This window comes from Atta cephalotes, assembly GCF_000143395.1.
Source record: "Atta cephalotes unplaced genomic scaffold scaffold00040, whole genome shotgun sequence".
NCBI classification, from domain to species: Eukaryota; Metazoa; Arthropoda; class Insecta; order Hymenoptera; family Formicidae; genus Atta; species Atta cephalotes.
In genome coordinates this window covers 1295965-1310328 of record NW_012130104.1, presented here as the reverse complement: position 1 = coordinate 1310328, position 14364 = coordinate 1295965, and the positions used below count along the sequence as shown (strand labels likewise).

Genomic DNA, 14364 nt, shown 5'->3' with positions numbered 1-14364 from the left:
TATATATATATATATATATACACACACACACACACACATTCTTTTTAAGAATAGGATTCTAAAATGATATAATTCCAAAAAAAAAAGAATATAAAAAAATGTTATTCAAAAAATAGTTTCGAGTGCTATACAAAAAAGAAAGGATGTTCGATTGGAATTCATCTTTCGATTCATCAGCTAGTGAATCCTCGCAGATTACGTCTATTTGCATAAAGTAACGCAAATCGGAGAAAGCGAGACACTTGCATAATACGGAGAGAAACTCAGTGGATTCACGGTAATGATCGAGACCGTGTACGGGGTATCAATGAGAACGAGTGTCGAATCAAATGTTTAAAACGTTTTGCAGCGTTTGGTTGCGCGGAACGAGAGTTGTAAGGAACGAGTGTAACTGCGCGATAGAACACGTTTGACTCTGCATTTTCTTCTTTCGGAATAAATCAGTGCGATAGGTAGAAACGAAAACGGACAATCATACTCTATGTATACGAATATAGAAGATATTACTGTGCCATGAATTGACTGTTAGTGACGTGGTATTTAAGCTACGACCGGTTCGGGGCTACACGGTTGAAGCTCCGGCTCGTTCTGCGGCTCCGCGCTGTTAGTAGTGGTGGTGGTGCTCGAGGTCGCAGTTGACGTGTTCGGCTCGTGGTTCGGATCGGCGGGAGTCATCGCAGCCCACTGTGTGGTATACGGTGCCGCTCGCGCCTGTCGCCTGGCTTTTCTCTTAGCACGACGTTGTTCCATGACTAAGCGCAGCCGACGCATCTTGCCCTTCGTTGCCTCGTTCTCCTTTGATAATTCTTCTACATTCGAAACATCACACAGCGCATTAGTATTAATAGAAATTAATGGTATAAGATAAAAGTTTCTAGACATTTTTTAAATAAAAATAGTGACATGTTATGTTATAATTACAATACAAGGCATTAAATATAAAAATAATTAAACATATATAATTTAATTCTTTTAGTATCTTGAATATTAAATATATTATAAAATTTTTCTTTGTTTTATTATTTAAAAGTATTATTCGATATAAATTCATAAATACACACCACTGGAGTAGCCTGGTGTGGAATCATGACAGCTGACCGACGAAGTAGATCCACTCGCGGTAGTTGTAGTGCCCGCGGAAGATGCGGACATCAAGGAAGATTGCTGGCGAGTATGCGAATGCCTATGATGATGATGCCTATAGTGGCCTGCGGATGCGGCCGGTGTCGCGCAGAGCAAGTCATTCAGGATGTGAATGATGGTGCTAATGTCCCGCTTCGGCCGACCGTGTCTATCCTGGAGGGCTGGGTTCAGAGTGCCGCTAAACGTGCCGGAATACACGCCTTTGCCATGATGATGCATACTCTCTATTATTGCGCCTTGCCTGCGTCTTGCGTTCTCCTAAATTTAAAGAGATACGTAAGATTCTACATTCTACGTTCTATCTATTGATATGTCTTTAGTTGTCTTGTATTTATGCACGATGACGTACAAAACACTTTTCTAATAAAATGTTTCAAAAAAAAATTTACATATCGCTTTAGAAATATACTATTTTCGTATTTAAAAGCGGAAATAAGTTGTCAAATTAGTGTTTTGATATATCCTTCCCCTTTCCCTTCTCTGTTATATCTTTCAAGTTTCTTATTTTTTAAGTTTAAAAATTTATGTTTTAAAAATTTTACATAAAAAATTCGTAAGTATATGTTATGTTATTATTTAAGAAAATCGGAACGTTATCGGAAAAATTGAATTTAATCTTATGAGACTCTGTTTAAGCTTACGAACATGAAATGTAATTAAATAATGAGATGTTAAGTTTATCTATATGAAATTATATAGTTCCAAAATATAAATTTTACACACGTAATGCTAAACTTAAAACTATGTTTCAAAAGTACAATATAAAATCAGTATTAATGCGTAATATTAATTAAGAATACACACATCATTTGTCACAACAGAACATTAGAATTTAAATGTTATTAGTATAAAATATAGTTAAATACAATATAAATATGATAATTTTAAGGACCTGAGAGTATTTTGTGAGCAAGTGTTCATTTTTAATTTTATCCATACAATCGAGAAATAAATTTAGTATCATCGAAGAATTTCTATCCAATAAATAAGCTGTCCAATTTAAAAAGAGATCAAACAATTCAATTCGCGACCAATCATGGCGCACCTCTTAGGACCTTGATCGACGTGCAATCACGAATATAAATCACAAATAATGATACACAGGGGGAACTGGCTTCGGTAACAATGTATACCTCTGCGAGGTCGACCCGCGAGGTGAGTACCTCAGAGGAGAGTTGCTTCAGCTTCTGAGTGAGGTTCCGAGATGCCTCGGCGAGCGCTCGAGTGTCGAGAGTGGCGGGCTTGGGTGGCGATTGCTCCAGCATCAGCGATGAGGTGCATGTTGGGCTCTGCGGATTAGATTCCTCGTGTTGACTTCTCGTGGCATCCATGCCACTAGTGGTAACGGACGATGATGGCTGGCCATGATGATGGTGGCCGCTGCAGAGCTTCTTCCTGGGTAGCGTCGCGTCGTAAGACATCGGCTCCAAGGTAGACTGCTCCTGAATTGGAGACGAACCCGAACTGAAGGAAGAGGAAGAAGAGGAAGTGGAAAGGTTGGGTAAGCTAGGTTTGTTCCTCGAATGATGATGATGATGGTGATGATGGTGGTGATGATGATGGCCATGGTGATGACCGTGGTGATGGCCATGATGATGATGGTGGTGATAGAGCGGGCAGGGCTGACACGCGCTGGAAGAACTGCCATTCGTAGGTGGAACGTTATGCGAATTGCCACGCGTAGATTGCGATTGACCCGAATTGCTGCTGGACGACGACAATGAATGCGCCGGGCTAATTGGCGCCGTCGAGACGGACGAAGAGGATGTTGTAACCCGGCTAGAACATACCGGGCTGGTGGTCGTAGTGGTAATGCTGGCGGTAGGTAGGCTGCTGCTGTTGCTGTAGCTCGCGGCTGCGTGTAGGGCGCTGGCAAGGCTGCTAATTAGATGCGACGTTCTGCCAGCCGGTGCCCCGGCAGCGTTCTGCGGCTTAACAATATTTCCCGGTGATCTGGCCGTCAGGCATCTTCTGGTTTGCAACGACGAATGACCGCCAGACGGATTGGACATGCTCGTGGTATTGTTACTATTGGGTAAACTAGCAACGTTGTTGCTATTGTTGCTGCTGCTGTGATGACTATGGCCGTTACTGTTGGCAGAGCTCGCCTGACTGGCAGTCGGCGATGTCGGGGTTACGGTAGACAACTGTAGCTGAATTAACATCATGTGATCGCCTAGTCGCATCGTAAGATTAAGTGGTGCCTTGCCGGACAAGAAGTCATTCACCTGTGAATCATTGAGGCTCTCCAAAGCCTGCATTACGCTCTGCTCCGGTCGTTGCGCCTGAAACAATAGGAGAGGATCGTTATTTTAGAAATGAAAACGGTTCGACTGTGTATTTGATATCGCTATCGAGAGACGTATGATCAATGTGAGAACCGCTTACTTGCGTCTTCAAGATAACAAACGATGCGACGCAATGTAATACCTTATTATAGTGTATTTTTTAAATAACATAATTATTAATATACTAACTATATATACGAGTTGGTAAAATTCCCAACAAAATAACAGTATATTATAAAAATTATTATAGCACTGTGTAAAATAATGCCACTGTACAGTAATACTTACAGTACTATAGTATTAATTAATTTTTTATGCAACATTTTTTTACTTAATTTTTACACAATCTAAAAAAGATATGGTATATTATTTAAATTTAAAATAAATATATTGTATAATATATATTGTATAAGAATTATTACAATACTATAAAATAATATTATAAGATTTATATTATTTTAAGATGAGAAAAAAAGTACAATCTCTTTCAAGAAATTCATTGTCAACGGACAATGTTTATTATTTGACTGTGTTAGATCCATATTTTGATAATTGTGACTCGTTCATAATAACATGAAGAGAAATGTTGATTACAATATCTAGTATTAATAAGGGAATTCTACACTTATGCATTCAATACATAACACAATTTTCCGCTATCACTTGTCGATTATAAAGAGAAACACACCTAATTAAGCAAAAATTGGAATTACATTATGATGATAAGCCTTACTCTAATATAAGATAAACTTAGTCTTCATTTAATTAGTTCGTGCGTTATGTATGAAGAGTTTATTTTTTCAATTTATTTATCCACAATTAGTTTAGTAATTACATCTTTAGCTTTACATTAATAATATTCATTCTTAATTCCCTGCATCGTTTTAAGATTATATTCACGAAAACGAACGTTTGATTCGGATGCGATTTTCAGAATATGTAGTTTTCCTCCTTTTTTATGATTGAATAATAATAGTATACCGGTACAAGATGAGACCGCGCGAATCGATGAGACCGCGGTGCAAGATAGAAGGCGCGAGAAGACCTGCAGAAGAGAGGAAACCTCGCGGAATCGAGGCTCAGACCCTCGACGAGCACAGTTAGGCATCCCTCATGCACACCTAACGGACTTCCTTTCGCCGGACGCGGTCATCGTCGGATTCGGTAATTCGATTCATGGATTCGGTCTGAGGAAAGTCCCGGGACTTCGCGGGAATCGCGCACGACCGTGTTGCAAAGACTATCGTTTCTTTTAAGAAACCAATGAAGAGACTTTTCTCTTTACAGCTTCAACAAAAAAGCAGTCAATAAATAAAAACATCATAAAACGAAGCTTACACCGGAAATTTATTAAAGAAATGAATTTTGAAAAGAACAATTTTGTTGAAAATCTAAAGAATTTAGCTAAATATAAATCTGGAAATAATATATAAATTTTGTTGAACCACCATCAAAATAATTACATAAGAATTTCAAGCATGATAATTAATGTTGTAAAAAAATTTTTGACATTCTAGCCACCAGCCTGAACATTCTACGTAGGATAAGTATGCCATCGATGGATCGGTATGCCATCAACGGATGGACTAGTTAAATATTTTTATTATTATACGTGATTTCGTCGCGCCATTTGTGGTGGAGAAATTATAAATTAGTAAAGAAATAGCCGCCATGTTAATTACTCAGATAGGCGCAGTAATTTCAAAAGCAAAGACGCTGTAATTTCGTAAGATACATTTTTGTGCATTTTGATCTTATTTTTCCCGATTTTGCAGAGATTATTGAAACTATTCAATTGAAATATATTTTATTAATCTCAATATTTCCTTAAAGTTGAAGATATACACTCTTTATAGAATAGGATACTCTACTTTCGGCAATTTACACTTACGTACAGGATTATAGATTATATGATAATTGATACATTTCTATAAATGGATCACATGGCAAGGCCATGAACGGACTAATAATTGAATATCCACAGCACATTGTGTGGAACAAATAAGTATTACAGCTATAAGAAATGTTTGCCAATTTAATAATAAAGCATAAGACAGTTCTGTGTATAATTATTTGTTTTATTATATAACTATTTTATGTTTCATTATAAAATTTTATATTATACTTTTTATATTATATTTTAATTAAATAAATAAATTTATATTATATTTTGTTATTTTACGTAGACAATTTTATATGAAGAAGCAATTGATACCTAAATGTTTATCTTATTTTATAATTTTTTCAATTATTTTATATAAAATATGTATTGTTTAGTTCATAAATTTTAAAATTTGTATACGTAAATATAAGAATTCTTTCAAAAATGACTTTAATAAACATTATATTTTCGGTAAACTTATTATTTGACCCAATTTTGAAGTATAATTGTTTAATATTCGATTCTCAGGTAGTCCAATGATGGTAGTCCAATAATCGGTAGTCTATCCATGGCAACGTAATCCAATAATCGTAAAAAGTAAAGTAATAATATAAATTCTCATTCTAGTCTCGCAAGATGAACACATTGTTTTTCACGGGTAATATCCCGAAAATAAAAGATTTTCAAAAGCACTGTACAATTTGTTTTTCGGCATAAAAATATGTTATGAATTAATTAGGGAATCCACATTGATGGCGTAGTACTTATCCCAATTATTTTGATGGGCCACTTAAATTATTTTCAGATCTGGCTAAATTTTTAGACAGTTCAGCAAAACCGTTCTGAAATTAATTTTTTATTAACGCAAATCAAAGATCACATCTCAAAATATTTTCAATTTTCGGTTAAATCTTGATATTAAATATCATATTAAAATCTTATTTAAAATAAATGTTTAATAAAGTTTATTTAAAGTTAAATGAAGAATTTACCTATTTGTGCACATAAATTAAAGTAAATTCGTGGGCAGCTAAATAGATTTTTAATTGACTCGAAAAAGAGCCTCTGCATATGTTTATTTTTTGCTAAATTCTCTTGTTTATGTTTTGATAAATTCTCATTTAAAAAAATTTTCTTGTTATTTTCTTTTCTTTATTATGAATATTTTTTTGCAATTTCAATACTATGAATCTCTTTGAAAGAGAAATTAAAAGTAATCCTAAAATGCTCCAAAAAAGGAAATTAGAAAGGTACGTGATATCAGATTAGTGCTATTTACGGAATTAAATGTCTTTTTTCCGCGTTTTTTTATCATTCCGTTTAACGCAACAATGACAAGGATTTAGGAAGAGTTTTAACAGGACAAAGCCCGCTTTTTACTAACAATCTACTAATTATCACGACCAATGGGCAAAAATGCAGTGTAAAAGTGCCACATAGAAGAATGCGACCTTCACGCGTATCTTAATAATCTACAGTTTTTAATGCAATCGAGTGCCCGTTCACGCATCTGGACAAACAGAATGTTATCGCTTCCACAACGAGTTGAACAAAATTATCTCGGGAATCTGCCCCTCTGCGTCAATATCCGTAAGTCGCGATCAGTGGACAGCGGAAGAGAGTCGCGAATGTTAAATTTACTCGCCTTATGTCGTGCGCGACGCTATAAATTATTAATCTAGCCGACGCTAAATATAAGAAATCGACCCCGCTGCGCCGCTTGCACATGCGATCGTCGTATGATGTTGCAACGGCTGCAAGCGAAAACGCTTGCTGCTCGAGCCATCGAACCGATGCATTTGCTCCACGTGTCGCATTAAACTCTATTCATGGCAAAGGACGAGATACCGGTATCAGTTGTTCGCAGTGCCAAAGAGAAACAGGAAATATGCATGCGTACCAACTTTTGTTATACGTATATGTAAGATGTTCCAAATCGTCATATCTTGAAATGCCTGCGCTGTTTACCGCGAATTTCCTCCTGCATTTTAAAATCTATTTTTTTTTATTTGTCGAAAAAAACACGTGTTATATGAAAACTTCTCAATATCATCTTTTAATGCAAAAACATATAAAATTAATAAAAACATAAAAAATTTTTAATTAAATTTATATCATTTTACATTATTTATATTCAATTATAATTTTTAATATAAATGTAAATACAATAAATATAACGAAAACATTTAAACGTATAATATAATTTTACAACTTTCTCGGTGAACATCTATGTCCGTTTCCATCAAATTACTTTTAATTTCAGTTCAACTCTCTCTTTATTTTTTTCCATTTCTATAATATACTGATAAAAATGTTTGGTTGAATATGGACGAATTAGAAAATTCTGATTATATCAATTGTAATTCTGGTTATTTCAATTAGAATTCTAGTAGATTTGACAGAAAATTTTGATTCGTCTATTTTCCATAATTTCAATTAATTCAACTCGACATTTTTCTCAATGCAAGAATTAGAAAAAGAATGAGTCAAACTAAACATTAAAGTTAATCTCTGCATTACTAGAAACGGACATTATTTGAATAGACAATACATTCCATTCAAAGAACCTCTAAAAGCAATTTCGCAGAAATTGACAAACTGATCAATCTATCTCTTCTTCGAGCAGCTTTAAGATCTCTTTTAAGAAAAAAGATTATACTGTGCATTTATATATATTCTTATATTTTTTAAGCTGCGCAAGTCGTCTTCGTCTCCATCGCGAAATCGGGCGCTCTTTCGATCGTTCGTGAGCGGAGCGTGTCCCAAGCCTGATCTCGTCGCTCGGAGAAACGCTCTTGCAAAACGATTAACCAATCGGGCTCACTCCCCGCACCCAATCTCGCCTGAGTCTCCCACAGCGAACTTCCTCGGTGCGGCAACGATCGATCGGATGCGGGACTCGTGAATCGCGATGAACCGTTTAAGAATTGCGAAGTGGCTCCGACTCGCTCTTAAAATTTCTCTAGAAAGAATCATTTTGTACGTACAAACTTGACTTTCTCAGTTGTACAATACATTTTTCCAACAATTTCTTAAAAAAAAATTAATGTTAAATCTTAACATTAATAATTTTAAGCGATAATAAAAAAGCCTGAGATACAATTGAAAGCATACGAAAAAGATAATAAAAAATTTCAACCTATCGAAAACCAGGTAGATCACATTGAAAAAATTTTTCACAAAAAACACCAAAATTCTGATTATCTCAACCATATACATAAAATTACAATAGATTCAATCAGAAAAAAAATAAAAACTGTTAGGCCTGAAACACAATTGAAAAATACAAACAATACATTGAAAAGAATTAACTAAATTTTAATAAATATTTGTTTAAATATTAACTAAATATTTACTTAAAGTAAATAAATATTCTTCAATAAAAAAATAATATTTAAATAAAATTAATGGTTTTTTTATATCAAATAAATATATTTTTACATTTAGTAAATAGTTAGTATTATTATATATTAGTATTATTAGTATTATTCAAATAAATATTTATTAAAATTTAGTACACAGTCTTTTGCAGTGTAGAAACAGGCAATAAGACTTTAATCTATTAGAAATCATATAGATTACAATGAGAAAAATTTCTAATTAAAAATGAACAAATCAGAAGATCTTATTAATCAGAAGATCATATTAATCAGAATTCTTAATTAGAATTACTTATAACTCTATCAAAAAATTCTGATTTGTTCATTTTCAATCAGAATTCAATCAATTAATGCAACCAGACTTTTTTTTTGCAGAATTACACGATTTTGTGCTTTCCATTGCTTTTTCATTGTATCTCAGACTTAAAATTCGCATACTCAATTACTAGATTGTTACACTAGACTGAAGTGATCCTTACGTACACGTTCTGCTACATTTGGAACTTCTCGAAAGCTGATACGAACAAAACTAAACGAGTGAAAGCGATAATAAAAGCGATACGGGTCAAGAGTAAATTGAACGCTGACGTGGTCGATCGCATAATTGACGATGAACTTGTTCGCTTTCCGCTATCTAAATTAAAATAAAATTAAATGTTAAAAAGCAAGAAAAAAATATATAGATTCATATATCCATATAAAAATAAAAACTCGATGTAACATGATCTTTGCTCGGATATCACTTTATCGAATTTTAATATTTTCTCTTTGTTGCACCAAAAATATATATACACGGTAACTGAACTTTATTCGGATATATACTTTCGCAGATATTTTAATTTCGCTTTTTCTCTTTCCATCCATACAAATAGAAAAAATGATTCGCTCAATTCAATATCCCGGCCACGCATCTTTTAACTGATTTCGCTTGAAATTCCAGAAATGAAAGGAAAACTCGGGTCAGCGCGAGAGCAAATGATGATAATCCGTCTATAACTCTATGCAATTATTTCAACGGTTAATAGTGGCCGATGTATTTCCGACGGAAATAGCCGACGCACCGATTGGTTTGCTATCACCTTCGGCCGCGAAATCAATTTACCGTAAAGTGGGTGTGCATATACGCCTTAATGTGATAATCTCATTTGCTGTTTAAGCCAAAACGCCGGAAATCCAGAGACATGGATAAAGTAGTTAGTCAAACGACATATACGACGCAAAGACAGCTGGAAGGTTTAGAAAGCGGTTAGGAAACTATCGTCTTTAATATTAGAATTACCTTTTATCAAATATGATGTCAACTCATGGATAATTCTACGCACATGTTATATAGAATAAAATATAATATAGTAGAATAAAGTATACAAAGTATTCCAAAACTTATGATAAATATAAAGGTAAATTCTTTGTGACATTTTGAGATAAAAAATTTAATACGAAAATGCCTATGATAATTTTCAAATGAAAAGTGTTTAAAAATTACAAATAACACACTTCTTCGAACTTTATTCCTTCAATAAAAATTCAAACAAAATTCAACGCCTTCACACTGACCATCTTGCCATTCCTGAGTGCGCGAAATTCTAATCCTGCATTCCCCCAAGTCATTCGTAATTTTTAAAATCTTAATTTGGAAATTATCATAGACTCAGCTAGTGTTCTTAGCTCCAAAGAAAATTTTCCGAAATTTGGAAGAAAAATAATTTTTCTTTTTCAATTCTTTCATTGTTGGCCTTTTTTCTTTTAATAACTTCAACATTATTGTCTTCTACGTCAACGCAACTACGTTTCGCAACTTTTAAGTTTTCTTTTACATTTAAATGTTCTAATAAGTAAGTAATTCAATAATAAAGTTCGTGATCATTTATAAGATTTCTATTAATTTATGAATTAATTTCTTTCTGTTAATTATTAAATATTAATAAAAAAAGAAGTCAATTAACATTATCTGTATTACATAATACAGATAATGTTAGGACTCACAATAAGGAATATAAGATTGAACATAACACGGAAAAACACACAGCTGAAAACTTTACTGATTCAGCAAATCTACAGTCGTAATATATAGACGTCCTTTTTCTATGTTAAAATAGCAAAATTGACAGCTGAATAACATTAGCGATTTATTAAACCATCAAATTTTTTTAGCTGTCGATGTTGAATTCGTGTAATAAATTATAGGTTTGCTGTACCATCCAATTAATTTTTTTCCGTGAAGAAGTTGGGATTATTAGGAACAAAGCCAGAAACAGACAATATGATTTTTCATCCTAATCCATTTTTCTAATTCCATATATTTAATTCCATTGTTCCATTTTAATTCCATTGTTTTATTCTTGTGTCTGAAATTTTATTGAATAAAGAAAATTTGTTTGTGCATGTGCATCTTAAAGTAGTAATAAGTTTCTGTAGTAATAAGTTATGTGTTGTATTATGGAATAGAAAAGAAAAATTTATAGACAACTATAGAATTATTAGTTCAAGCATAATACAGGCTTATTTTATTTGTACAAAATCTCTTGTAATGAAAAGAATCTATACTTTGTATATTATACAAAAGTTTAACTCATATATAATGAGACTTATTTGTCTCATTATCACAAAAGTTCTATTCTCGTTATCACAAAATCTATACCTGTAGTGTAAACAACAATAAAAATAAATAATTATTTATTCACACACGCACGCACGCACAATCTCAGCTTATCAATTTCTAAATATAACTATTTTATTTTTCTATTTTTTTTCGGAAAGAAATAAAAGGTTTTTTTTCTTGGAAAATGAAAAACACTATAGCCTCGATATTTTCGTATAGACTTTTGGTCTTAAGGATATTTTACAATACATATTTTTAAAATGATAACAAAATTATGAAAAAATTATTGTAAATCATATTTAAAAATAACACGACGAATTTGGTAACGGTTTATTATCTGGAGCACAAGTTATTATTATTATTTTAACAAATAGTAGTATTTTTTTAAATCTGTGCTCTAATAAAAATGTATGGAAATATATTATAAAATAAATAACAAAAATCTCAATTTTTTAACATAAGTACATAATCAAGATTATTTATGTATAGAGTTACATTGCGATGCATAAACTAGTTGTCCAGTAAATAAACGAAATATTTATTTATCCTATTTCTTTGTAATTAATCAGTGACTCGCAATGAAGCTTTGCATAAATTATTTTGTATATTTAAATATTATATTTAAAATAGTTAAATATTTTGAACTTATAAATGAACTTATTTGAAGTAAGTATTGGGTTGTCCGGAAAGTTCGTGCCGACTAAAATTTAAATTTTAGTACATTTATTAAATTAAAATTTTCTGTGTTTCAATTTTTCTTCAACATCGGCACGAACTTTCCGGACAACCCAATATTAAACACATTTCCAAATTTAATTTTCTTTACTCTTCTTTAGGTACTATATCCGATACATCTTTAAAATGTTACAAAAAATGTTTTTAAAATATTTATCATCAATTTTGAGATACCCTATGTCTAACTTTTTTTAAGACATGAGAGAAATTAATGAGTTAATTTTATTATTACATGTTGTAACAAAAGTTACGAAGAATTTCAAAAATATAACGTTATAAATTGTAGAAATATAAAAAAATTACAAATCAGTCATTTTGTCTATTTTGATATTTAAACTAGATCCTTGAAGTGTCAAAAGAAATTCTATGTTCAAAAAAATCAAACAATGGATATATATGATGATATATTTAAAAGTGACTCACGGTAGATAGTCTGCTTTGATGAAGATTTAGTTTAGAAAAGTTCTTGTCTTATTTTAGAAAACAATATTTTAGAAAACTATACTTTCATCGATAATTAACAGATTGTTAGCGCTCCAAATATTTCCCAAAATAAAATACAGGTAAAGGCACTTGTGACATTTAACACATTTTTCTCTCTCGCCATAATAAATTTTTATTCATGCAGAAAAGCATTAAAATCTTAAAAAAAATCAGGGATGACGTGCATATCGTAAAATAATAAAGCGTTAACAAAAAACAGCGCGTGTATTAATGAAATTAACGACATATAATAACGCGTAGCCAGTGAAGATAGATATGGAAAGATTCATGGAAAAAAATAGATTAGCTAGTTCTAGCAAAGCTATAGCTTGCTGGACGAGTTCAACATCTATAAGAGAGCGTTTGGAAATGTTACCTGAGTGTCTCCATGTATCGTTTTATCCTTGTTGTTTATCTAAGATTAAATAAGAATAAGATGATACAAGGAGGCATCCGGATACGAACGTTTCCGTAGCGCAGCATAACGAAAAAGATATAATAATTCAACAAAGAAATTACGTTTGTAAATAATTATTAATATGCTAATTCAGCTAATTCTTTACTTACTATTGTACAATGAAAATTGCTAATGACGTTAATATAACAAGTTTTCTTAATTACAGCAGTAAAAGTACACGTCATTTTATGCTAGCATGTTTTGTTAAAAATTGTAATTTATATATTGAATTAATTTTCATAGAAAATTATGTTTGTTGTGTTATGCTATTATAATAAATGTGATAATCGATAATTTTATTCACAGCTGTACAACTTCGTTAATACTTTAATATAGAAAATTGACTGTTTGTATATTACGGTTACAGATTTGCTGAATCAGTGAAGTTTTTAATTATTTTAATAAATCTTTTTTTTCCGCCCGTGTTACATCTGTAATCTGATTCGCCATGAGAATTTTCATCAGTTCAATTATACTGATATATAATTCGATATAGAAATATATTCGAAGAATCGAAAAAGAATCTGAAACCTTATAACGAATAGATGGGAAAAACCACCACGCGTAAAAAAGTTGCGTCGAGTCGCAATTGGAAGTAAGCAAAAGTATCAAAATTAATCGAATTTCGGAAGATGGATTCTGCCATTTTGCCAACATCTAACGGTGATTTCGCGAGCCAAGCGAGAGTTGGTCGCCGGACGAAGTCCGAAAAGCCGATCGGGTTCTCTCTTTCTCTCTTTTTCTCTCTTTCACTCGGCAGGTCGTCGGGCGAGCGCTTGGATGAGGAAAAAAGGAAGGCGCAGAGATAAATCGCGCTACGAAACGCTGCTCTTCGATCGCGAGGCGCTCGCTCTCGCAGCCGAGCTGTGTGAACCCGGCCCGTAGGTCTCGCCTCGTCCCCCTGCCCCGTAAAACCACCCACTAGTATTATCTATAGGGTGTATCAAAGAGCGTGTGGAGCAACTCACAAACGCTCACGGAAGATTGTCGAATTTTCCCTTAACAAAGATTGTTGATTGGGATCGAAGGCAGCGTAATTTAAAAAAAAAAGGAGAATCCAGATTCATTTGCAATGCTACGAAATATAAAATATTTTTTCATAGATGTGTATAAGGTTGTCAAGGTAAAAATTTCACCCTGACTCTTCCCTGATTTTTCCTGATACTTTGATAATATTTTGAAATTTTTTATATTTCCGTCCTGATTTATAATTCGTAAATATTTTGTGGAGAGTACTTTAACATAGAGAGAGAGAGAGAGAGAGAGAGAGAGAGAGAGAGAGAGAGAGAGGAGGAGGGAGGAGGAAGTAATAATATATATATATNTATATTATTATTAGTAGTATATACTAAGAGTAGTAGTGTGTACGTACTAATTAATTTAAATTTTAATTTAAA

The 14364-nt window shown here is 32.7% G+C and overlaps 1 protein-coding gene across 1 annotated transcript in view; it reads right to left on the bottom strand.

The window, feature by feature from the left end:
* Positions 1–540: 540 nt before the first annotated feature.
* The window catches only part of LOC105622109 (midnolin-A-like), a 50988-nt gene continuing 37164 nt past the window's right edge, over positions 541–14364 (bottom strand). Inside the window, exons 3-5 of the mRNA XM_012203541.1 lie at positions 2277–3428; positions 1062–1401; positions 541–809 (exon numbers count right to left, since the gene is read on the bottom strand). Coding sequence (XP_012058931.1) covers positions 541–809; positions 1062–1401; positions 2277–3428 — 1761 coding nt within the window. The remainder of the gene's footprint in view (positions 810–1061; positions 1402–2276; positions 3429–14364) is intronic.